At 44.3% G+C, this 27,169-nt stretch overlaps 1 protein-coding gene across 2 annotated transcripts in view; it reads right to left on the bottom strand.

The window, feature by feature from the left end:
• ARHGEF7 (Rho guanine nucleotide exchange factor 7) overlaps positions 1–27,169 on the bottom strand; it is a 166,956-nt gene that overhangs the window by 32,930 nt on the left and 106,857 nt on the right. For both annotated transcript variants that reach the window (XM_073556843.1, XM_073556842.1), the window contains exons 10-16: positions 25,951–26,089; positions 22,917–22,976; positions 22,064–22,210; positions 16,082–16,168; positions 15,228–15,306; positions 11,280–11,419; positions 8,001–8,222 (exon numbers count right to left, since the gene is read on the bottom strand). In XM_073556843.1, coding sequence (XP_073412944.1) covers positions 8,001–8,222; positions 11,280–11,419; positions 15,228–15,306; positions 16,082–16,168; positions 22,064–22,210; positions 22,917–22,976; positions 25,951–26,089 — 874 coding nt within the window. The remainder of the gene's footprint in view (positions 1–8,000; positions 8,223–11,279; positions 11,420–15,227; positions 15,307–16,081; positions 16,169–22,063; positions 22,211–22,916; positions 22,977–25,950; positions 26,090–27,169) is intronic.

Raw genomic sequence — 27,169 nt, 5'->3', positions numbered from 1 at the left:
GACAGCCTTTGAAAGTTTCCTCCCGTGCCGAGGCCAGGCTTGTCCGAAGAGTCAAGGCTAACCCAAGGACAACAAGGAAGGAGCTCCGGGAAGATCTCATGGCATTGGGGACATTGGTTTCAGTCAATACCATAAGTAACGTACTCCACCGCAATGGTCTCCGTTCCAGACGAGCCCGTAAGGTACCTTTACTTTCAAAGCGTCATGTCAAGGCTCGTCTACAGTTTGCTCATGATCATTTGGAGGACTCTGAGACAGACTGGTTCAAGGTTCTCTGGTCTGATGAGACCAAAATCGAGATCTTTGGTGCCACCCACACACGTGACGTTTGGAGACTGGATGGCACTGCATACGACCCCAAGAATACCATCCCTACAGTCAAGCATGGTGGTGGCAGCATCATGCTGTGGGTCTGTTTCTCAGCCAAGGGGCCTGGCCATCTGGTCCGCATCCATGGGAAGATGGATAGCATGGCCTACCTGGAGATTTTGGCCAAGAACCTCCGCTCCTCCATCAAGGATCTTAAGATGGGTCGTCATTTCATCTTCCAACAAGACAACGACCCAAAGCACACAGCCAAGAAAACCAAGGCCTGGTTCAAGAGGCAAAAAATCAAGGTGTTGGAGTGGCCTAGTCAGTCTCCTGACCTTAACCCAATTGAAAACTTGTGGAAGGAGCTCAAGATTAAAGTCCACATGAGACACCCAAAGAACCTAGATAACTTGGAGAAGATCTGCATGGAGGAGTGGGCCAAGATAACTCCAGAGACCTGTGCCGGCCTGATCAGGTCTTATAAAAGACGAATATTAGCTGTAATTGCAAACAAGGGTTATTACACAAAATATTAAACCTAGGGGTTGAATAATAATTGACCCACACTTGTATGGTTTAAAATTTCTTAAAATTTAACTGAGCAACATAACTTTTTGGTTTGTAAGATTTATGCATCTGTTAATAAATCCTGCTCTTGTGTGAAGTTTGAAGGCTCTAACTTATCTGCATCTTATCAAACCTGCTAAATCTGCAGGGGGTTGAATACTACTTGTAGGCACTGTATGTCAGTACCTGGATAAGAATGAAGTGATTAAACAGAGTCAGCATGGGCTTGTAACTAATAAGTCATGTCAGACTAACTTAATTTCCTTCTATGACGGAATCACTGATTGGGTGGATCAAGGAAATGCTGTAGATATAGTATATATTGACTTCAGCAAAGCATTTGACAAAGTCTCTCATACAATCCTTATTGAAAAAATGACTAAGTATGTAATGGACCAGGCAACTGTTAGGTGGATTCATAACTGGCTTAGTGATCGGACCCAAAGAGTGGTCGTAAATGGCTGCACATCCAGTTGGAAGAATGTCTCAAGTGGGGTACCACAGGGCTCTGTCCTGGGCCCTGTATTGTTCAACATCTTTATCAACGATTTAGATGAAGGAATTGAGGGTAAACTGATTAAATTTGCTGATGACACAAAGCTAGGAGGGATAGCTAATACTAGAGAAGAGAGAGAGAGGATTCAAAAAGATATAAATAAACTGGAGAAGTGGGCAGCAACAGAATGGTTTTTAACAGGGAGAAATGCAAAGTACTACATCTGGGCAATAAAAATGAAAAAAGCATATACAGAATGGGAGGAATAGGGCTAAGTGACAGCACATGTGAAAAAGACTTGGGTATACTAATAGATCACAAACTGAATATGAGTCAACAGTGTGATGCAGCAGCAAAAAAGGCAAATACAATTCTAGGATGTATTAACAGAAGCATACAGTCTAGATCACGTGCAGTCATTATTTCCCTCTACTCCTCTTTGGTCAGACCTCATCTGGAATATTGTGTCCAGTTTTGGGCACCACATTTTAAAAAAGACATCAACAAACTGAAGCAAGTTCAGAAAAGAGCGACCAGAATGGTGACCGGTCTGCAAACCCTGTCTTATGAGGAAAGGTTGCAGGATTTGGGAATGTTTAGTTTGCAAAAGAGAAGACTGAGAGGAGACTTAATAGCGGTCTACAAATATCTAAAGGGCTGTCACATTGTAGAAGGATCAACTTTATTCTCATTTGCACAAGGAAAGACTAGAAGCAATGGGATGAAACTGAATGGGAGGAGACACAGATTAGATATTAGAAAAAACTTTTTGACAGTTAGAGTGATCAATGAGTGGAACAGGCTGCCACGAGAAGTGGTGAGTTCTCCTTCAATGGAAGTCTTCAAACAGAGGCTGGACAGACATCTGCCTGGGATGATTTAGCGAATCCTGCTTTGAGCAGGGGGTTGGACCAGATGGCCCTGGAGGTCCCTTCCAACTCTACGATTCTATGATTCTATGTCCCAAGGGCGGGAACAGCAATAAGGAACGAAAGAACAGGAAGGGCTTAGGTCGGACGGTGTGCCACCGCCGCCTGCAGAACCTTCCTACAACTGCATCAGACGAGGTCTGGGTATGAACCCTGTAGAACCTCGCAAAAGTGTGCAAGAACGACCAGGTCGCGGCCCTGCAAATTTGTGAAGCCGAAGCCTGGTGACGAATGGCCCACGAAGCTGCCACATCCCGGGTGGAGTGAGCTCTCACTCCCGGAGGGGGCCGTTTTTCCTGAAGTCGGTACGCTTCCAGAATGGTAGAACGAATCCAGCGAGCGATCGTGGATTTGGATGCCGGAAGCCCTTTCCGGCGACCTTCAGGGATGACCAGCAATGAATCGGACTGACGAAGAGAAGAGGTCCTGGCGAGATAGACCCGCAAGGCTGTAACCACATCCAGTTTGTGAAGTGACTTCTCAACAGGGTGAGAAGGAGCAGGACAAAAGGATGGGAGAACAATATCCTCATTGATGTGAAAAAGAGGATACCACCTTTGGAAGAAAAGAAGGAACGGGCCTGAGGACAACCTTATCCTGATGGAGAATCAGGTAAGGGGAACGACATGACAAGGCCACCAATTAGGAAACTCTTCTGATGGATGTAATGGCAATCAAGAAGGTTATCTTCCATGAGAGGAGAGATAAGGGAATGTCCTGGATAGGCTCGAACAGCGCCTTTTGGAGAGCGCTAAGGACGAGATTGAGATCCCACGGGTCTATCGGCGAATGATGAGGAGGGGCCACATGGGCGACCCCTTGGAGGAAGGTCTTAACCTGCGGTAAGGGAGCGAGCTCTCTTTGGAAGAGGATAGATAGAGCGGAGACCTGGCCCTTGAGGGTACTGAGTGACAGACCCGCATCCAACCCAGACTGGAGAAAACCAAGTATGGATGGAATAGAAAAGGACACTGGAAAGACTCCCTTATCGTCGCACCAACGGAAAAAAGCCTTCCAGTACCTTTGATAAATGCGGGAAGAGGCTGGTATTCTGGCTCTGATCATAGTCTCAATAACCTGGCTGGACAGACCTGATTCTTTCAGGATCGCGGTCTCAACGGCCATGCCGTTAAATTCAGAGACTGAGAATTCTCGTGGTAAAGGGGGCCTTGCGAGGGAAGGTCTCTGGACGGTCTGGAAGCCTCCAGGGAACGTCCGCGAGCATGTTCACCAGCTCCGCGTACCAAGGACGTCTTGGCCAGTCTGGAGCCACTAGAATCACTGGGACGCCTTCCGATTTTATCTTCTTGACCACTCTTGGGATCAAGGGAAGAGGCGGAAACAGATAAGGAAGTTGGAATTGGGACCACGGAATTACTAGGGCGTCGCAGACGACGGCTAGGGGGTCCCTGGACCTGGCTACGAAGCACGGAACCTTGCGGTTCTTTCGAGATGCCATGAGATCGACATCCGGAGAGCCCCAGCGCTGGAATATCTGATCGATGTCTGAGGGATGAAGAGCCCATTCGCCTGATGCTAGGCCTTGACGGCTCAGGAAATCGGCTGCCAATTTTCCACTCCTGGAATGTGAACGGCGGAGATTGCCGGAACGTAACGTTCTGCCCAGCGCAGTATCCTGGTCACCTCCGACATTATTTGCTTGCTGCGCGTGCCCCCCTGGTGGTTTATGTACGCCACAGCCGTGGCGTTGTCCGACTGAATGCGGACTGGTTTGCCTACGAGGAGAGGCTGCCAGCGGAGCAGGGCCAGAAAGATTGCTCTTATCTCCACAAGATTGATAGGGAGGAGAGTTTCCTGTGGATTCCAGCGCCGTTTTCTGATGGAACACTGCTCCCCATCCTAGAAGACTGGCATCGGTGGTGATGACTTGCCACTGAAGCGGAAGAAAGGACCTCCCTTGTAGAACTGACGCTGGCATTGCCCACCAAGTCAAGGATTGCCTTACTCTGAGAGGAAGGAGAATGGGGCGGTCCAGAAACAAAGTGGTTTTGTCCCAGGCTAAGAGAAGGGACAGCTGAAGGGGGCGAAGGTGAAATTGTGCAAAAGGCACTGCTTCCATGGAAGCTACCATCTTCCCCAGAACTTTCATGCAGGACCGAAGGGAAATGGGCATTGGCCTTTTGAGGGTTCGGATTCCCTTGGAGAGAGCCGCAAGTTTTTCTTTCGTAAGAAACACCCGGGCTAGATTCGTGTTGAATTCTATGCCCAGAGAGGTCAGATGCTGAGTGGGGGTCAGAACGGACTTCTCCTTGTTGACTATCCATCCGAGGCGGCAAAGAGTATCTAGGGTTATCTGAAGGCTCTGAAGACAGTCTTGACGGGACGAGCCCTTGATCAAGAGATCGTCCAGATAAGGGATGATGAGGATCCCCCTGGAGCGAAGAATGGCCATGACTGTCGCCATCACCTTCGTGAAAACGGGGGGAGCGGAGGCTAGCCCGAAGGGAAGAGCCGTGAACTGGTAGTGATTTTCTTGAATCACAAAACGAAGATATTTTTGATGTTGCAAACACACAGGAATGTGAAGATATGCATCCTGTATGTCCACAGAACAGAGAAACTCCCCAGGTTCCATTGAGGCTATCACCGAGCGCAGGGACTCCATCTTGAAGTGGAGGATCCTTACGTGGCGGTTGAGCAACTTGAGGTCCAAGATTGGACGAAGGGAGCCGTCTTTTTTGGGAACTACGAAAAGGTTCGAGTAGAACCCTGAAAAACCGTTTGTTTGAAAGAACGGGGATGCTAACTCCGGTGGAAAGAAGGGAGGAAGCGGCTTGAAGAAACCCTGGAATTTGGGACCGCTGTCTTGGTGATCGCGACAGGAAGAAGCGCCAGATTGGGGGGGGGGGGGGGGGATGAAAATTCGATTTGTATAAGGGCATGATGACTTCCCTGACCCAAGCATCGTCAACAACAGACAGCCATGCGTCCATGATAGAGGAAAGTCTGCCTCCCACCCTGGAAGAATTTCCGGGTGTGGGTGACCCGTCACTTTGAGGAAAATCTACCGGAACGGGAGCCTGAGGACCTGGAGGGTTGGCCTCTTGATCTACAGCAGGGAGCGTGTGTGTACGATGGTTTTCTGTGATCTCTGGAGACAGAGGGCCGGTCCTGCTGGGATGATCCTTCTGCTGAAGGGAAGGGACGAAAGAACCTAAACGGCCGCGGAGAGGTACTTTTACCACCTGTGGCATTGGAGATTATTCTGATCCAGCTTGGCGACAAAGTCTAGAAATGCAAGGATAGTGAGCGACTTCTTGGAGGTGGTAACCGCACTCCAAGACCTCAACCAAAGAATACGGCATATAGCAACGATGTTGCTGTTAGCTCTTGCTACACAGCCGGCCGCATCGAAGGCGGCGGCCAAAAGGTATTTACCCGCATGATTATTTTGGTCTGCCAGATCAGCCAACTCGTCCTGAGGGGCAGACGACAGAATGCCCCTGCGAAGAATTTTTGCCCAAGCTGAAATGACTTTTGGCACCCAGGCAAAAGCAAAAAATAGGGCAGAAAGAGGCGCCGGATGCTTCAAAGAGGATAGAAGAGAAACTGGTGGGTCCACTTCGGGAGCTTTCGTCCATTTTGTAAGAAGGTCCGCATCGAATGGATACAGGACATCTACGTACCTGCGGCCTGAGAAGCGCTTCTCAAGGGGCTCCCAGTGTTTGGATAAAGTGGTCTCGAACTCTTTGTGGTTAGGAAAGGTTCGGGAGGAGGGTTTCGCTCGTTTAAAGGGGACGGAGCCGTCCTGAAGAGGAGCTTTTTATTCCTTTATTTCGAGCGTTTTGAAAATGGCCGATATGAGACTATCGACCATGTCCTGAGTCTTGGGCATGTTATCTGCGTCTGAGTAAGATCCCGATTGAGAGATATTGACTGACCTAAGGTCGTTTTCTGACGAGGGGGACAAGGAAAGCAGCCTGGGTGGAGCGGACGGTCCTTGCGAGCTGGAAGACGAGCTAGAGATAACGCGCTTCCTAGCAATCCTACCCGGCCTGTCCCTGTGGAGGTCACGGTCAGGTGCAGACGACTCACCGTGAGAGGCGGTCGGAGCACAGGTGGCTGAAGATAGTTGCGAAAGTCGTTCCAAGGCCTGGACCAGGGACTGAGAGACATTGCAGCAGCCCACTTTGGAGGAGGGGGGTGCGCTCATCCCGGGACTCGTAGTGCTCCGGAGGGGCAGACATCGCGGAAGGACTGCGGGACGGGGCAGAAGGGAGACAACTGACCTGACACCCACTTCTTTTTGCAGCGCGCGCAGGCGTAGTGGGTAGCGGTGGGTCTAGGGTAAGGAGCCCCTGCAGGGTTGGACATATGCAAGGACTGCAGAATTACTGCCGGCCAGTATCTGAACAGGGAGTACTGCCGCGGTAGCTAAAATTAGGGGCTCAGAAAAAAAATAAGAGCCTACCGTCACCAGCACCGTTATCTGATGTGCAGCAGAACAGCAGAAGTGCCCCCGAAGCTGAGATCCCTGGCGTGTCTCACATGAGGAATCTGAGAGGCGCAGGACCTTAGAGATGGGTGGCAGCGCTGCGCGATTGGATGTGACCTGCGGGGGGCTGGTCATGAGGAGATGAGAGGATCCATGAAGAGAGCGCAGTCCTGTGACAGGCTGAGGAATGGCGCCAACAAAGCGCGCGCTCTGCAGTGCAGAAAGTGAAAGTAAAATCAGCGCCGCGCTGGTTTCTGCCCCCGGAGCCCTGATCCTGGCGCGATGAGCCCGTGATGCCGAGGTGGATGAGGGAAGGGAGAGAGGTCCCGCTGCCTGCTGCTTCAGGGGAAGGGCACCCGGCGTGGGAGATGAAAGGCGTGCGGCTGCAGAGAATGGGGAAATTCAAAGGAGACTCTGATACCAGGCTGTAAGGAGCGTGCATGGGACTGATGGTAGCCCTTTAGGCTGCTTACCTGACGTCCACATGCTTCTTGAAGAGGATGACCACGGGGGCGCCACTGGGAATGAATGTCCTCGGCCCCGCACTCTCTCTGAATAGTGCAGAAGACGGCGCCAAACCTTTCTGCCTGCATGGGATAGTCACCGCCGGTGACCGCCGTCTTCCTCTCAGCCCTGTCCCAGGAGAGGGGTGAGGAGGGGAATTGGCTAGGACCCTCCACCTGAAGTCAGCCCGTAGCACCCGAGGGTGATAGGGAAAGGGTCCGGCCTGCGGTCCTGAGAGTTGCGATGTGGGTAACACCACATTGCTCGCTCAGCTGCATGATATGGGAAAGCAGGGTGAACATTTACCCCGTTTCCCGGTGTAGAATCAGGAAAATAAATGGAAAAAGATTAATATACACACACAAAACCTAAAAGAAAATGGTTAGATGCGGATCTGGGGAGATCCCGGTCCGCCTCCTACAGACACTAAGCACAAACTGAGGTGCTTAGTGCCTGTCGGTGGGTGTATACTGCCGGGGAGGAGCTAATTTTCTTGTTTTGCATAGTGTCAGCCTCCTAGCAGCAGCAGCATACACCTCATGGTAATCTGTGTCCCCCAATAAGGCGATAAAGAAAATAGGCCTACACACAGCTCTATCGTTGGAAAAATAATAAGTGAGAAAAAACAAAAACTGCTCGTCCCTCAAGGAAAAAAAAGTTCAGCGACTCATATCGGGACACTAAAACAGAACACATCTACCATGATCTTACATTCTAAACTGAAGCTTTTCCTTACCTCTTTGTAACACAGTGCAGCAGAAGGTCGAAGAGGAGGAGCGGGACGCAAGCAACTCAAGCTCCATGGCTTTGACGTTTTAGGTGGCTCTAACGGGCTCCAGTTGATGCTGTGCGGCGTCCCGTGGTGCGAAAGGTGCGGTAGTGTGTGATATGCTGGCGTGTGAGGTGCTGGCTTGCAGTCTGAATGCTTGCTTGATGGCGTCACTGGATGTGAAGGAAGCTGACAACAAAATCAAACACTATATTATGCTAAGCCAGAAGTAACAAAATGAGAAATTATATTAGTGATGTCATTTGAGAGGGATTTTATTTGAGAACAAGGATGGGAGCACTTTCCAAGAAAAGGTTTTCCTTATAGTTTGTCACTTTAGATGATCAGCCCATTTTCTTCCCCCATTATTGTATAGATCTCGCACAGTATACAAATAGCTCCAAGCCATTTCACGCTACGGAAGACATTCACCATTACATTCAAACCTATTCTGAAAAGATACTTTAATTAAAGGATATGTAAATGTAACCTTTACCTGCAAATTAACAGTCTTCTCACATAATTATGTAAAATGTGCACATTTGGCTAGAAACTTATTAATTGAAAGATTAAAGGCATGTGAAATGCTCAATAATATATTCAATTCTGTTGGTGACCTACTGATCAATACCAGATTGGTGAGGATCAAACACCTAAAGTAGGTTGTATTCAGAGGAATTGGAGCCATCTGCAGTATCCAGGAGTGGTCACTACACTGTGTGTAAAGCCTTACACTCAAAGAGGTAGTCCGGCCACGCGATAAAAGTCTGCAGTCACTATGTGACAGGAGACTTTTGAATCAGTGCATGCACTGCACACTGTCGCAGGTAAGACACGGCAGTCACATGGCTTCAAATATGCAATCTACATACTTCCAGTCACAATCTGACTAGACGTGATCGGTCTCGCTCAGTGCAAGTGAATTGAGCTAAGCTGAGCACGTCTATTCGGCAATAATGCAAACTGCATACTTGCGGTCATGTGACCACCCATTCATACCGGAGAATCCTGACCGTGTGCAATGCGCGCACTGTAAGGATTTAGAAGTATACAGTCACAGAGCAAGTGCAGACTTTTCTCACAAGCCCTGACAACCCCTTTAACGATTTTAGTCTTCTCTCCAGTTTCCAGCACAGCTCTGGCTCACATGACCACTCTGCAGCTTTTCTGGGTTACACGACTACTGTGTGGGGCAGTGCCACTTTCCCATTGTAAAGCTGCACTTACAGTGGCTGATAATCTGTCAGATTCTAATGCTAATGACCCCATCGTTCATGAGAATTGTATAATGTGAATGAGTTGAGCGACTGAATAAGGTGTCCAAAAATGTTCGTTCTTAAGGTACTGTCACACTTAGCGCTGTACCAGCGATCCCGACCAGCGATATGGCGCGGTCAGGATCGCTGGTGCATCGCTAAGTGGTCGCTAGTGAGCTGCCACACAGGCAGATCTCACCAGCGACATCGCTGGGGACGGGGGTCGCTACTTACCTGTCACACTAGGCGATCCTGCGTCCTCCCGCCCGGCTCCACGCTCGTCTCTCCACAGGAAGCGCCGCAGGAAGCTGACGACGAGAAACAGTCCAGGACGTTCTCGCGCGATCAGCGATAACCAGCGGGGGAGCGGGTCGTAGGTAAGTATCAGACACAGCGATATCGCTAGCAATATCACTGCTACGTCACAAGTTATAGCGATATTGCTAGCGATATCGCTTAGTGTGACAGGCCCTTTAGTGCAAGAAAATGTATCTTGGAAAAAATTCTCGCTCCAACTTTCCAAAATTGTGTAATGTAAATGGAGATTGTTCTCTTTTTTTCAACGATTTGACCAGCAAAACGGCGGAGTGGAAATTCAAGTTCTAAACAAAGAAATTCACATTATAAAGCGTTAAGTAGCAGCTGAAGCATTGGAACAAGGACATATTCGTAAGCAGAGGAAAAAATGTTTTTCTTCACTAATTTGCTTACATTTTCTTAGCACAGTATCAAAGGAAATGTTTTCACAATACATTAAAATTACAGTTCACATTCAAAATAAAATCATAACACTTCTGGGATTTGAAGATGTGAAGAAAAATTAAATAAAAAAGTAATCAAAACAATGTTCCTTTCTGTGATTATTCTTCGTGTACTACTCCTTTATACAATATTTTCTGAAGAATTATTCCCCTGCATTTCCCCCAATTTCTTCTTTGCCACATGAAACATAGGATGAGCAATCCACCTTTTGTCTATTGACGTAGTTTGCTAATTGTCAGTTACGATTGTATCGTTCATCACTTAAACAATTATCTGCTCATGTAAACAAATGTTTACAATGAGAAAATTACTTCCTGTCCAAACCCATGTGATTTCAGGTCACGTGATCCACAAGATAAATCAGAGCAGCGCTCCAAAACAGGGAAGACCGCAATCGGTAAGCATTTAAAAAAGGGAATCTGTCAGCAGGTTGTGTTATTTCAATACAATTCATATTTAATTAGCAAAAGATTACCACTACATAATTAGGTGTCTGGTGCCATGTAAGAAGTCCTGCTTTGTGTGAGCCCACCCCCCAGCGCTGATTGAGAGCTTTCTGCCTATGCACAGTGCACACATAGCTGCCAAACAGTGTTGGCGATGATATACAGAGCTCTTCATTCAAAGAACTGCTAGATCTGCAGCAGAGAAAACAGTGATTTTATCAAAATGACAGAAAGCAGCTCAGTATATGATGACACATCAGGTCATTTGCTATTTGAAAAAAAAAAAAAAAACTACTTGTACATTATTCCATTTTATCTATTTTCACCAGAATTTTTTTTTTTTTAAAGGGAAAACCACTTCAACTAGTGTTTCACCTTACCATAGGACATGAACCTATGCACATTATAGCAACAAGATGAAAAGATAAACCACATACAAGATAACAAGTGAGGGTAAAGATTACATTCACAAGCATAAATCGCCTGCTGAGGAATAACAATCTGCATGCAGTGCAGGTCAATTTCCGTTGCAAATTATTTCTGCAGTATGTGGATGAGACTTGCTAGACAGAATAACTTATGTCATATGTAGCCAGAACCTAAAAGGTACTGCGCTACATTCTTGTGGGTCCCTTGCTACAGGTGTAGCAATGTCATGGACGCTGCTCTACAGCATTTATTGTAATGTGATCATTTGCAATAACACTGTAGAAAAAAACAAAAATTCCTGTAAAGATCAGGTATATGCAAAACTAAAACAAAAATCGGAAAAGGAGTCTTACGGTGTGACAGGGCACAGAATGAGGCTTTATTGTTGGGGTGGTCATAGAAGTAAATTTCGTCTGTTTATGTAGATGGTCAACCCACTCCTGTAGATCTTGTTGGTTATTACAAGACACAGTTATCCGTTCTATCATGTTACCTAGAAATAAAATGAAGAACATTAGCAGCTTAAAGTTCAGGCTCATTTAGCAATAGTGTGAGGACAAATTGGCAGGACGTGTACTAAACATATCAAACCAGGGCATGCAGAACAAGACACTGCAAAACAAGATGCACTCAATATTTTTGTTCTTTTTCTTTCTTTTTTTAATCTTCTTCACCTCATGGCTGGGTATATATAGCGTGCAATATTTGGAGGCAAAAACTGAAATCTATCCATGTAAAAAAGTTACTGTAAGCTTTACCCAAGTACCATTTTCTGAACTGGTCACCAAATATGTGCATAAAATAAGACAAACATATGAGTAATGCTATAAAGAAGATCTGCCACAAAATGTTATACGTTATAATGTATAGAATCACTAAAAGTGGTCTAGCTATATGTGACAACCGCTGCTTCCATGATGTTCACTGCTCCGGCACCGACGCTCACAGCTTCTCCTGGTTACAGGAATGGAGTTCTCAGCGTGACCAAGTGACACTCATTACCACAAGATCACACTGAGAAACACCATTTTAACATTAGTTGTGGGCATTTGATTGTTTACTTTATGTATCCCCCCTCTGATGGGTGCTTCTTTTGAATGGGCATCATCATCATACCAGGAAAAAGGAAAAAGCCCCCAGCTTGCATGCCGCTGCCCCCTTGGTTGAAGTGGAAATTTGCATACTAGATGCTCTAAACTTCAAAAACTCTTATCTCTGCAACACAGTGAGAGAGGGGAGGAAAAAAACCCACACTGAGCAGTGGAACTAAACTAAAAACAGTAGTACCACATATGTGGTTTCTTATGCGGTATGCACATGCAATTTATGTAGGCCTCACATCTAGGGAGCTCCGCACCAGAGTTAGGGAGCACGTAAGGGACATTAGGGCGGCAAAGGAGATCACAGACGTTACCATTCTTAAGACCGTCCCGCGGCATTTCAAGCAGGTCCACAATTGTGACCCTCGGGCGCTCAAAGTCAGAGGTAATGATAGAGTGCACTCAGGCATTAGGGGCGGGGATTTAAAAAAAAAAAACATTGGCCCAACTTGAGTGCCGCTGGATAGTCACCTTGGGTTCCATGGCACCCCATGGACTCAATAAGAAACTCTCCTTTGCCCCCTTTCTCTAGTCTTATTACCTTACGTATATGGTTTTCCCCTGTTCTGTCCGAACAGCTTTGTGTCTCTCAGGCTTTATGTTCTGTGTTTATCATTTTCATTTTTTATTTTCTCTTCACTTCTTCCTTTGTATGGTATTTTGTTTTTTTCTTGCTTTAATTATTACTGTTTTTATTCTTTTCAGTGTACAATTAGTATGACATGTTCAGATGTATATTGCGGGGTGGATATCTAAAACTTGGGTACACTATGCCTGTTGAGATCTATGGAACATGAGGTGGAGAAACACGTTTGAATTATTTTACCATGATCAGACTGTGGATTCATAATCCATTTCTACTTTCCATGCAAACGTTGGAGCGACCCTAATTTTGGAATGACCACCTTTTTCTGTGCTGTTCTTTCAATACATATATATGTGTGTGTGTGTATATATATATATATATATTTTTTACTACTATTGTGGTTTGAATGTAGTCCGCATTAGAATATTTTGGTACAGCGATTTAAGGGGAGAGGAATGATGCTATGTGTTTCACCTTGTATGATATGCATGTCCATAATGATTCTATATTTCTATGTTATTTAATGGGTTTATGACCGTAATGTGGCATAATTATATCTTGTAGACCACAGTATGATGCCATGTCTCCTCTCTTGGCCCGTAATAATAAAAAATGGTAGCCGCGGTTGTTCCGCGGATAGGGGCGTTTTGAGAGGCGTCAATAGAATTTGGGGTTGATTATGTTATTACTATCATGCCATAAAGCTTGAGGGGTTCCTATGGAAGCTTCTCAGTAGGGAGATTATACCATGCATTTATAACTCCTCTGTTTGTCGCCATGTCTGTTCTTCCCTTACTTGGGCCAGCAGTTAAGATGGCCGCTGCGGTGCGTGCATGCGCGGTGGTTCCCGTGTTCTTATAGGCGTTCCGGAAGGCGTCATGTGGGCCTGGGGCGGGACAGTGACGTCAGGAGAACATTGATTCTCCTTGTCCCTCCCACAGGCCTTGACGGCCGGAAGTGACGCGCCAGTGTCCGGGACCCGCCTCCCATGCGCCTCTGTAAGCAGCGGCGCTAACTGGTATCAGCTGCGCCCTGTATATTTAAACCCCGCATATGAAGCAGTAACACAAGCACCTCGACGAAGCCCAGCGCGAAACATGCGTTGGGGCTTGGGACCTGACATACAGCAGATGTATGCCCCACATGAGTAAGCATGGTTCACCTGGGTACCCTCTCCCTATACAATTCTTTTGCACAATAGCACTTTACCTTTGGTCTATGTATGGCTCTCCATGGGTTATGTGAGGGAATTTATCCTGTCAACCCTAGTAACAGTTGGGTAAATATTATGGCGCAACTTTTTGCGTCTGCCATATCAGTGTAGGGTTTGGCTCAACTTTGATTATATACCATTGCATTTAACACTATGTATGCTGTTGTCTTTTCCCTTTTGTGTCATTTCTGATACCTGATCACACTGTTGTATCTTTACATATGAAAAAAACTTTTTATCTATTTGTATCAATAAAGATTATACTTTTTTTACTTCAATCTTTATTTTTGAAATTTATTACCTTGGGCGTTATACTCTGGTGTAGGTATATATTGCTAATTGGGAGTTTTCCTACTACCATGTTTTTTGAACTTTTTTCCTGATGAGGAAATGTACTGAAGTTCTTAATAATGTTGGATTGTGTTAAACTAAACTAAAAACAGTGTATACTCACCTCCTGGAGTGGGGACGTTCCATCCATGTCGGCAATGCGGTCCCCGGCAGAGACGCCACTTTATGTCACGTGCCATGTATAGCCAATGAAAGGCCGCTCTGATAAAATTGTATAGGCTGCAGCTGACAACCAGTCAATGATTGACTGTAGCCGGCACATAATAATGTCACTGCTGGCAACAGCATCGCTGCAGGAGGAGAGTTTACATTGTTCTTATTTTAATTCTGGTGCTGAATAGATTAAGCAGGGGGTTGTCTTGTAGTATTCAACCCCTTTAAAATAAGAAAAAAAAATATATGGTGAAAGGTCCTCTTTAAAAGAAAGCCATTTCCATTTTCTTTTGCCACTTATTAAAGCAAAATAGTGCAAACTTTTGTGCTTTCTTACATGGATAGTAGTGGGAACAGAAGCATCTTGGAAACCCAAAAGGTCCCAGTATACATAAAGGAGATCCAAAAGCATTGCATGTACAAAAGAACCATAATATCTATAGAAAAAACCCTGGAACAGAACTTGATATTGACCCCCATCAATATCAGATTATGGCAGCTCACTAACACATCACCTCTACCAATGAGCTGTCTGCAGCTCTGGCAGCCAGATGGAAACAGTTAATGAAGTTGGGACTCCACAGCTCCATTCACTGTGTAGTGGCAATTGCCAAGAACTGCAGCTCTGATAATAAATTGAATAGGGGCCAGGTTGCAGCTTTGGTTAATAGCTATGGGGGGCTGGCTCCATGAACTGTTTAAATCCAACCACAGGAGCTGCAAACAGCTGATCGGCAGGGGGAGTTGTTGTCGGACCGCCACCGATTTCTTATTGACCTATCCTAAAGAAAAGTCATCAATATTACTAAAGGCCTTGTCCAGTTTTATAAAGTAGACCATTTGCTATTCAACAGGAGACAGTAGCCAAGTGCAGGTCTAAAATGAAGATATTGATTACCAGATATTTCATATGCATTCTTGTGATTCTCAGTGTCTTCCAGCTTGGTGATGCAAGTCCCCGTTAATGGAAGTTTCCCCTGAGTAAAAAGGGAATAATGACAATCCATCCAACAAGAATATGAATACAGTAAGTGCGCTCACAGTGTAGGTGGGAATAATATCTGGAATATTAAATTGGACTCAAATCTGTTTTATTACTAGGATTTTTCTATCTACAGGCGGGGCTGGAAGGGAAGAGAACATTTATATCATTAACTGATGACCAAGGAAAGCAGAGACTAAAGTTCATACGTTGTGCAGCTGAATGCAAAGTATTGTTCCAAGTAGCCATTTGTAGTGTCCATTAATGGCACTATAGACAGGAAGTCTACAGTCTGCCTTTCGGATCATAATTCTCAGAAATGTTTAAATGCGTTATTTGTAACAATTATATACAAGCAACCCATGTCCGGCCCTCAAGTCAGGAATTCCTGATGACGGATACTAGTTTCCTATGGGAATCTCTATATATCTAGAGGCTCCAATTGTGACACTGAATGTCTATGCCTCATATTCTCTCCAGCTATGGATGCTGGACCAGCCCACAAAGTGAACAAAGTTATTAGTTGGCCCATTTCACACGCACGCACACACAATAAAAACAGCCAGGCATAGTTGGTTTATGTTAATCCAGTCTTATTAATATCTTAAAAGAAATTGGGAAAAATATTTTTGTCCCTTATTTTATGCAGAAATGTTCTTAAAATGCCACTGTCATGAGACAATGTGACTGAAATCCCAATGAAATGGATACAATGTAGAACAAGAAGTAGCAAATAAATGAAGAAAAAAAAAAAACCGTCTTATGTTTACCTGATAAATAAAGCCGCTCATTCTTGGACTGGCAGAAAGCATTAATAATGCATTGGGGAAAAGGAGGAGGTACCTCTCATTCTTTTCCTAGAAGGGAAGAAAGTACATCAGCAAGTAGCAGGCTGACCATTCATATTACATAACACTGGGTGTCAGCCGTAAGTCACAAAATCCACTTCAGTGTCAATAGGTTCTTAAAAGGGAATGTGTCATCACAAAACAGTCAATTACTTTGATCAGGCTTTTATGTTCTTATCAAAACACCTTTATGTTAGGATATATAGATTTAAAAAAAAAAAAAAAAAAAAACTTGCCCTTGCAATTTTCACACTAGCTACTAAGCCTAATACTAGACCTGAACAACCTGTTCTGTAAAGGACGCCGCATGGACGCAGACAGCATTGGACTGGCTCTGACGACTCTACTACCATATTTTGTGGATTATAAGAAGCATCACAAAATTTTGAGGAGACAAATAGGAAACAAATTTTTCTTTAATAAAATGGCGGTGCCTCTAATAATCCACGCGTCTTATAGCTTACCAAGGCTGTTGGTTTCGGTGAAACGGGGGTCGCTGCTGGAGGAGGCAAGAGTGGATGAGGGGATGTTCCGATGTACGCTGCTGCGGTGCTCTGTGGTGTGGGGGGGCTCCGCCGGCATTTTGTGAAAGCCGGAGCACCCCCCCCCGCACATCCATTACTGCAATGCGGTGGGAAAACGGCAGCAGCGCATGCTCAGATTGAGAGCTCGGCAATGAGATCTCTGAGATCTCGGGTGTGCTCACGGCGGTCTCGCCAAAGTCACCACAGTACAGCCCAGCTGGGAACGGAGCCTCAATGACCAGATGTAACCTCTATAATGCCACCCCAGGTTACTGACGCTGCGCTCGCAGCATGTCATTCACCAGTGGTTCTCAGCCTGGACGGTCACATCTTGGCACCGTCCAGGTTGAAAACTAATTATCCCTCAGACATGGATCACTGTGTGGGACAGAACAACAGACAAGTATGGTATATTGTTGTTTTTTCTATTTTAGTTTTATTACAGGAGAATGAGGGCATCGGTGGTAGAGGCGTTTGGTGAGTATAATGGATTTTGTTATTTTTAAATAAAGTAAAAATATGTTTTGTTTTATTTCCAATAAAAGACTATTCTGGCTGTGTCTTTATTTACAATGTATCTATAGGATTAGTAATGGATAGGTGTCTTATAGACGCTTTTCCATTAGTAAGCCGTGGGCTTGATGTCACCTGACAATACAAAGGTGAAGTCAACCCCACAAATATTACCTCACTTGCCAACGCTACAGGGCAAGTGGGAAGAGCCAGGAAAGCGCCAAAATTGGAACATCTAATAGATGTGCCTATTCTGGGCAGCTGGGAGCTTCTACCTTTAGGCTGGGGGGATTAAATCATCTTGTTTTAAATTATTATTAATAATAATAAATTTTATTTTTATAGCGCCGACATATTCCGCAGCACTTTACATTTCAGAGGGGATTTGTGCAGACAATAGACATTACAGCATAACAATAATCACATACGGTAGATTATAACAAATACCAAGAGGAAAGAGGGCCCTGCTCGCAAGCTTACAGTCTATGAGGAAAGAGGTAGACACGAAAGGTGGGTGGTAACAGTTGCCCTGATTGTATGGACCAGCCATAATGTTAAGTGTGTGACAGTACAGACACAGAGGGCTAATGGATGCATAAAGCATGTGGGAACATGATGCGGGAAATCTGGTTATGGTAAAACTTTTGGCTGTGCCACACAGGGATAGATTAGGTTAATGTGTTGAGGCGATAGGCCAGTCTGAATAAATGCGTTTTCAGGGCACGCTTAAAATTGTGGGGATTGGGGACTAATCGTATTGACCTGGGAAGTGCATTCCAAAGAATTGGCGCGGCACGTGTAAAGTCTTGGAGACGGGAGTGGGAGGTTCTGACTATTGAGGATACTAACCTCAGGTCATCAGCAGAACGGAGGGCGCGGTTGGGTGGTATACTGAAACAAGGGAGGAGATGTAGGGTGGTGCTGAGCCATGGAGGGCTTTGTGGGTGAGGGTAATAAGTTTTTACTGAATTCTGGAGTGGATGGGTAGCCAGTGTAATGACTGGCACAAGGTAGAGGCATCGGTTTAACGATTGGTGAGGAATATGATCCTGGCTGCAGCATTCAAGACAGATTGGAGAGGGGAGAGTTTGGTAAGAGGGAGACCGATTAGAAGAGAGTTACAATAGTCGAGACGAGAATGAATAAGAGAAACAGTAAGAGTTTTTGCAGAGTCAAAAGTAAGAAAAGGTCGAATTCTAGAAATGTTTTTGAGGTGCAGATGACAAGAGCGAGCCAGTGATCGAATGTGGGGGGCAAAGGAAAGCTCGGAATCAAGTATGACCCCAAGACATCGGGCCTGTTGCTGGGGAGTAATAGTGGAACCACACACAGAAATAGCAATGTCGGGTATAGGTACATTAGTAGAGGGAGGAAACACCAGGAGTTCAGTTTCAGATATAGTGAGGACATGATATTAGACACAGCGATTAGACAATCGCCGGTGTTTTCTAGAAAGGCTGGCGTGATGTCAGGAGAAGAAGCGTATAATTGGGTGTCATCAGCATAGAGATGGTACTGGAAACCAAATCTACTGATTGTTTGACCAATAGGGGCAGTGTACAAGGAGAAGAGGAGGGGGCCTAGAATCGATCCTTGGGGGACCCCAACAGTAAGGGGAAGGTGAGAGGAGGAGGAACCGGCAAAAGATACAGTAAAGGAGCGGTCGGAGAGATAGGAGGAGAAACAGGAGAGAACGGTGTCCTTGAGGCCAATGGAACGGAGCATAGTGAGGAGGAGCTGATGATCCACAGTGTCAAATGCTGCAGAGAGATCCAAGAGAATTAGCATGGAGTAATGACCATTTGATTTAGCTGTTAGCAGATCATTAGACTTTAGTGAGGGCAGTTTCAGTGGAGTGTAAAGAGCGGAAACCGGATTGGAGAGGGTCGAGAACAGAGTTTTCTGAGAGATAGCGGATAAGACGGGAGTGGACCAGGCGTTCCAGGAGTTTAGAGATGAAGGGAAGATTAGAGACAGGTCTATAGTTAGCGGCACAGTTTTGGTCGAGGGATGGTTTTTTAAGTAGTGGATGTATGATGGCATGCTTAAATAAGGAGGGATAAATACCAGAAGAGAGAGAGAGGTTAAATATTTTAGTTAGGTGAGGGGTGACAGCAGGGGAAAGGGACTGGAGGAGATGTGACGGAAATGGGTCACTGGTGCAAGTAGTTGGGCGAGAAGATGCAAGGAGCCTGCTTACTACTTCTTCTGTGACTCGTTCAAAATCAGAGAGTGAGCTAGATGCAGTGGGGGAGGGAGGACAGTGCATGGTATGAGGTGATTGGGAGATAATTTCCTGACGAATCTGGTCAATTTTTTCTTTGAAGTAATTGGCCAGATCGTCAGCTCGGAGCTCTGTGGTTGGGGCCTGTACTCTTGGATTGAGTAGAGAATGAAAACTGTCAAAGAGACATTTCGGGTTATTGGACAGTGAGGTGATGAGGGTGTTGAAATAGGTTTGTTTGGAGAGGTGAAGGGCATTGTTGTATGTTCTAAGCATAAACTTAAAATGGATGAAATCTTCGTGTAGATTGGATTTTCTCCACAGACATTCGGCGCACCTGGAGCACCGCTGCAGGCAACGTGTTTGCACCATGTGCCAGGGTTGTCGCCGTCTGCATTGTGGTGTTCTATTTATAGGGGGTGCAAATTCATCCAGGGCACTTTGAAGTGTTTCATTGTAATGCTTCAATGCAGAATCAGGACATGAAAGGGAGGAGATAGGGGACAATGAAGACTGCAAGTTCTTCATAAGTTTCTGGGTGTTAATGGCCTGTATGTTTCTATAAATATGGACAGTGGGGGTGACCTGAGCAGCCGGGCAGTTCTTTATAGAGAATGAAAGAAGATTGTGGTCAGAGAGCGGGAGAGGGGAGTTTGCAAAATCATCCACTGCACAAAGCCGAGAGAAGACCAAGTCGAGGGAGTTTCCGTCTTCATGCGTTGGAGAATTAGTAAGCTGCGAAAGGCCAAACGAGGAGGTTAGAGATAAAAGGTGAGTAGCAGATGGTGAGAGGGGAAGAGCAATGGGGATGTTGAAATCTCCCATGATGAGGGTAGGGATGTCAAAGGAGAGAAAATGTGGAAGCCAAGTGGCAAAATGATCCAGGAACTGATGGAGGGGCCGGGAGGACGATACACCACCGCCACTCGCATGGAGAAGGGGGTGTAGAGTCTGACGGCATGGACCTCAAAAGAAGGGAAGACAAGTGAGGGTACTTGAGGGATAACCTGAAAGGTACATTTTGGTGATAGGAGCAGACCAACGCCTCCACCAGCTCTACTGTCTGAACTTGGGGTATGAGAGAAGTGTAGCCCCCCATATGAAAGAGCAGCAGCAGCGGTAGTGTCTGACTGCTGGATCCAGGTTTCAGTAAGAGCCAGGAGGTTAAGAGAATTAGAAAGGAAGAAGTCATGGATGAATGAGAGTTTGTTACACACTGAGTGAGAATTCCAAAGTGCACAATTAAGAGAGACAGATGGCAGGCAGGGAATATTAATAAGATTAGAGGGGTTTCTGAGTGTAGCAGTCGGGGGGGTTGACTTTCTATAACATGGGGGACCAGGGTTGGGAGCAATGTCTTTTGCGACTAGAAGGATAGAAAGAGTGAGCAGATGGTTAAGTGATTTGTGAGAGCGTCTCTGATGTTGAATGGTGGGACTGACTGGATCTGTGCAATTTAACAACGTGAAAAGAGCGTGAGTGCTATATTTATTTAACCAACTTTAAAAAACTGCGTGGGGACCCCTCTATTCTTGATATCCAACCTTGCTGAAATTGACAGGTGAGGGTTATAGAAAATAAGCCGCCTGCTGTCTCTTATCACTTACATTTAACTCTCATCTTTCTCCCCTGGTCAAGCTGATTGCCGGAAGAGCAGGGGAAAATTATGAAAGCTGGTTAAGCACCTGGCGCCGGGGAACAGCGCTTACTGTAACGGTTCTTCCCTGGCGCCCGTACGTGTGATACTGATGCAGTCAGCACACGGTTGTTCGGTATGATAGAAAACTATTTTTTTTATGGTGTTCACTAAAGAGGTTAATTAGTGGAACAGTTTTATAGGTCAGGTTGTTGCAAATGCGGCGATACCAAATGTGTACTTTTGTTTGTTTTTTGTTTTCAAATATTTAGAGATAGACTATACTGATTTTATTTTATATTTTTACAATTTAAAAAATTTCTTTTAACTTTTTTTACTTTGTCTCACTATGGGACAATAATTGTTTGCAGGCTGATCGCTTCTATAGCATGAAGATGAAGCAGCACCTCCTGTTATAGAAGCTGTCAGTGCTGCACTGACTGAGAGACTTGCTGATCATGCACTGTGCTTAAATCAATAAGTTTCCTAGCTCTGGTGACCTGGATGTTGTCATGACGACATTGGGTCACCATGACAAAGATCGGGACCCCGCATCAAGCCACAGGGTCTCTGAACTAAAGGCAGAGGGGCTGTCAGCTTCCGGAACACTGCGATCGTGTTCAATCGCAGTATTTCGGGGGATAAAGTTCCGGGAGCGGTCTGAGACCACTCCTGGCACCTAGTGCTAAGTGTCAGCTATTAGAATCAGCTGACACCCGGCGGCCATATCCCTCGAGCACCCGCCGTGACCGTGGGCGATCGCGATGACTTAATATTTCATCTAAGGTCAAACTGGCCCAGGTCACATGGACGGAATATCACGTCCGATGTCAGAAAGGGGTTAAAGTAGAGCAGATGTCATAAAGGAGCTAAAGTAATCTGGCAGTAGTTTTGATCACAGAACACACAGATAAGAAGCAAAAAATGTGACAAATTGCACATCCAATACAAAGGAGACCACACAGAATAAAACATTATGCAAATCACTTAGTATAAAAAGCACTTGCCTCACTCCCTGCACATTGTATCATCACTTGGGACATATATATAACTGATCCCAGTGTCTTAATGTCGTCACCTTCCCAGCCACGTATGGCCTCATTTAAAATTTGCAGTTCCAATTCCTTTCTTTTTCTCACTTCTTGACATTGTGCCTGCAAACACAATACATAGGGTGCCATAATTGGGGAAAAATATTTCAATTTCACAATATTACATTTAGTTGAAGAAAATTCGGCACAAAAGGATAACTTCTGTTAGCACTTTAAAAAATAAATAAAAAATAACCCAGATCAGAGTGGGAAACTCATTACATGGCATCTTCGAGTCGACACACTTGCATCCCTTGGGCCAAGACAGCAACAATGACATAAATTGTCATTTTGTACAAATCTTGAAAAGACACCCTAGGAGCCTCCAGGATGGGTATCTGTTCATTTACACAACTCTAAAATGTGAGAATACACAAGGTTCTACCTTCTTCTCTCGTAACCAACTAGTGAAACCAACTAGTGACAATGTTTTACTCCCAGAAAGCGTCCTTTTTTGGTCTCTCTTTTTCGCCCACCTTGAGTTTGGGATCCATGCTTCCTATAAATAACCCAGCCTACTAGTTTTCTATGTACAAAAAGCTTTATAGCAGGTCTGTGAATGAAACCAAATTAAATCTTTTTCTTTTCGCCCTATTTACTGATTTTATCTTGTGTCTTAAATACAGTCTGTATCATAAAATACAAACATGTCAACTTCAATATATATATAAAAAAGATTTTTATGCATACACACACACACACACACACACACACACACACACACACACACACACACACACACACACACACACACACACGTAAGCCTTACCGAAAGGTTCTTGAAAGCAGTCATTGACTTTTGTATATCTGGCCTATCTGGATGATAATCCTGTAAAAGCAAGTGTGATAATCCGGTTAGAAGATGACCCCTCTAACTTTGGCTTTGATTAACTAGATAGAATAGTGCAGCACCTATGCTATTCTGATCATGGAAAGGCAACAGAAATCTAACCATGTGAACAGAGCCCAAAGGGTGCAAATCTTTTATTACAGCTGTTCAGTTATGAAATACAAAAGCAGTAGCTAGATTTAGGAGAAGGAAAGCAGAAGTAGAAAAGTACAATTGCTGACAGCAAGGCAGACCTTATAAATTATTACGCATGGCTTTTACTTTAACACTTCTGTAATTCACCTCAACAGAAGTTACAGTAATAGTGTGACTTTATGAAACCTTATTCAGTACATTGCAAAATAAAATAAAAACAAAAAAACAAAAAGAGAAGAAAGACTGGCACAATATCAAATGACAAATGTATGTCAATATGTATGAGACGTCATAAGCCAAAGAACAGAGAATATATACATCACAAAGGGCTCAGTCTATGTGACTACCAAAATATGTAAATGTTTGTTATTCAACAACAAAACCAGTATCAAAACGATTGATAAAAAAATTAGAAAAATGTTAAAAACCTCACATACTGTGCCGTCAACACAAGCTAGCACCCTGAATAAAGGTCAAATAGGGGAACTCACATGCTAGTGGAGAAAGGTTATGCACAACAGATACGATGTTCAAAATTATAGCAGAAGACCCCAATGCAAGAAACTATATAAAATCAAGCTAAATACGAGAAATAATGCAGCATCAAAATAAAAAAAATGTAGGGTGCGATGAAGAAATAAAAATCTATTAGTACACCTTTGCTATGAGTATGGAATAATCTGCTATTATACGAAACACCATCCCTGCCGTGGAGGACATTCAAAAAGATGTTATGCCTTGGGAGGCAATATTTTTTTTTTCTTGAAGTATGCACTTTTGCCTAAAAAAGTAGAGTAAAAAACCATGCTTTAACAATGAGCTCACTAGCAGATTCTAGATTAGCTCATTCTACTGTCTGTAATCATGCAACATAGAAGAGGCAACACAGGCAAACAGTGCAACATTTTTAACGATGCCCATTTGCAAAAACGATATTTAGCCGGAAATACTTTCATTTAAAAAAAAAATAAAAAATTACCCAATTAGGTGCAAATAGTACCTTTACCTCATCCCAACAGCCATATTACCACTCTTTACATGAAAGAACCTAATTGTTTAACGTCACATATTGGCGGATTCCTGCCCTTTGGCTTTAGCAGCATCCTGTGACACTTCATGCTTCCAACTTTTAGTGCACTGGCTTTTGAAAGAATGTATGAGCTCAGTGTGCCAGGGACTTCTGCCCATACCAACACCTCGTTTCAATAATTCAGGAATGGTAGGGTAATGCCAAGACCAATCACAGAAAAGATTGTCACTATAACTACACTATTTACAAGGTCTGCTAAAGCTATGATTTTCTAGGTTACACATAAATAAAAAAAAAAATAAAAAAAACAAACATACTGCTGATTGCTCCATTATGGCTTATGTTCACAAATAAAAAAGGGGAAATAACAGTCACAAAATATAAGCAAAGCAGTACAGGTTGAAAAGAGCAAGCCTGTGCGGCAGGTTGGCAACCAGTTAAAATGGGTCATAATGGTTGATGGGGCTCGGATCTTGAAACCCTGAACAATTCACTTTCATCGTGCAACAATGGTACTACCAATGGGTGGATAAAGTGCTCCTCTGCGTAGGGCAACACTGATGAAAGACCCAGGCCTCTTCATTTCAAGAATCAGTGGTAGCCATGGCAGTCACAGCCCCAAACCCAGCACGTGCCACCTTTACTAAAGAGCTATCCGTCATAAACTAATGTTGGAGTCATAATTTGTATAAACTACTGTATACCAACAAAACACCCATAATGTCACCACAGCTGAATAATAAATGACAGACAACATATTTCATCCAATAAAACCTCCCCACAGACATGAACTATCGGCTAAGCCCAAAGTGCATTTCGGAAGACGGGGAAAAATAGAAGCAGCCTCTTGGTGAAAGCAATAGAACCAGAGAGGAAATATGCATCCTGCCCAAATAAACCCCAGAAGGACCTGCAACCACAGACTTCAGTCTGTTGGCAGATCCCAGAGAAATCAGAGGGACTCGAGGACACATTTAATAGCTTTAATCTGTTACATCATGCTAAAACATGGAGATCATAAAGATATTTTCTCAATAAACAAAGAGCTTTGTATTTTAAGGGTGATAAAGCTTTGTTCATTTCCACGGAAAAGGCAAGAGGCCAACAACCTATTTAAGACACCTATAGCTATCCTGATCTATGACTGCCTCTTATCTGGAACTGGATTTGCTGGTGGCAGTGGCACTCTGAGGAATATTTGCATCTTTTGTAGAAAAATCTGTACAATTGACAACTTTACCACATTTGATTGTACATCTCTACGTCAGGTGCTGCATCCCCGTTTATTGATCTCCATACTGAAAGAAGCATTATCCAATTCTTTACTGTGCTAAAGAGATGCTCTGGGATAGGTCATCATCATCAGATTGGTGGGGGTCTGATTCCCAGTAACATCCCATCAGCTGCTTGAAGGAACCACGGAAGTCTCTTCATTGTGTAGCAGGCAGAGCGCTAAACTTTTTATTGTGGCTGTGCCCGGTATTGCAGCCTGGTCTAATTAACATGGGCGACACTGAGCAGGAGAAAGCTGCCGTGCTATGCAAAGTCAATGCAAAACAGACGATACAGCTCTGCTAGGTTTACGATGAACAGCGCCATGGCCCCTTCATCCAGCTGCTGCAGAAGGGTGCTGGAAGTCGGATCCCTACCAATTTCAAATTGAGGACCAATTCTAAAGAAGTATGTCATCAATAGTGACATCACCCAAACCTGTATAAGCATATCCAAATGATTATTACCTGTTAATGCAAGATTTGCACTGCCTGTTAGGAATAACACTTTCCATACCTCCATATGTCGTTCCAGCTCTTTTAGTAAAGTTGGGTACTTGTCCAGGCGCATGAATGGTTTACTAAGACCTGTGGTTAGCACAAGAATACCAGGGCTATTGGCACCTTTCATCTCCATGAATTCACCAAGTTCTTCACTGTACAACAGGGACAGAAAAAGCTAGACTTTATTTTATGTTCGCTTACATAATGTAATTAAGTGATCAAAAATGTGAAATACTTCCTTCAGATTTAAGTTCAGAAAAGGAAAAAAAAAAAAAAAAGTGGCGCTACATGAATCAGGCCTTGTGACTACACTGTTCACACTTGCATTCATCTCCTGAAGAACAACCCTGAATTTAACATTGGTGCATGATCCATCACATAACCAGCAGCACCCAACAGACCCCCACAGGCTATAATAGGGTCCAACTGTGATTATAGTGTCCATCATCTTACAGACACTCTGCACCTTTCTTCTGGAAATTTTTAGAGGAATTGGCAATGGAGCCTTCAGAGTAGAAGTGAAAAGAGCCATAATAGCAAGAATGTAAATGAAAGCCTGAAACCAACTATTTTAACCCTACACATTCTTCTCTTCTTTGCTCCATATATGAATTATAGAGAAAGTATTCTTAATGAACACAGAAAAATACACCTACCTAGCAATGACCTATGGGCAAATTCAGACCATGCATGCACCATGATATACGGACAGTGGGTGATTCTTCCAACTTGGACAGTCTCATAGGCGAGGCTGTTGAGTTGGAGTATGGAGACCTAAGGACAGTCCATACATCGCAGCTCAAACACAGCCCGCTTTTCAAGGATGTCTAGATTAGGCTTAAGAGTGATACATATAAAAGTACATTGTACAGAAGCCACTTTGGCCAATATATTATGTAGTAATAACAATGTTACATAACTATGGAGTAAATATTTACAGAGAAAAAAAATAATGCCAGGTTGCAAGGCTCATTGCCTTTATAGAATGCCTCCATAAGGAAATCTAAATTCTGCTGGACTGTAATGAAAGTAGAAGGAGAAAAAAGCATTTATAGCTGAAAGGAGTAATTCTAGATTCTCTGGCGCTTCACCATGCCACAGTGCCTCTGTTATCTGCGAAAAGTGGCAGCAAAAATATAACAATTCTCTGATCCCAGCTGCACTAAACAGGACAAAACATTCTTTCATGGGGCTTGTTCGAATGCTTGTAAGCTCAGCATAGTCCATGTCCT

Source organism: Dendrobates tinctorius, unplaced genomic scaffold (genome assembly GCF_039654945.1).
Source record: "Dendrobates tinctorius isolate UK_male_01 unplaced genomic scaffold, ASM3965494v1 ptg000240l, whole genome shotgun sequence".
NCBI lineage: Eukaryota > Metazoa > Chordata > Amphibia > Anura > Dendrobatidae > Dendrobates > Dendrobates tinctorius.
This window is presented reverse-complemented; position numbering and strand designations above follow the sequence as displayed.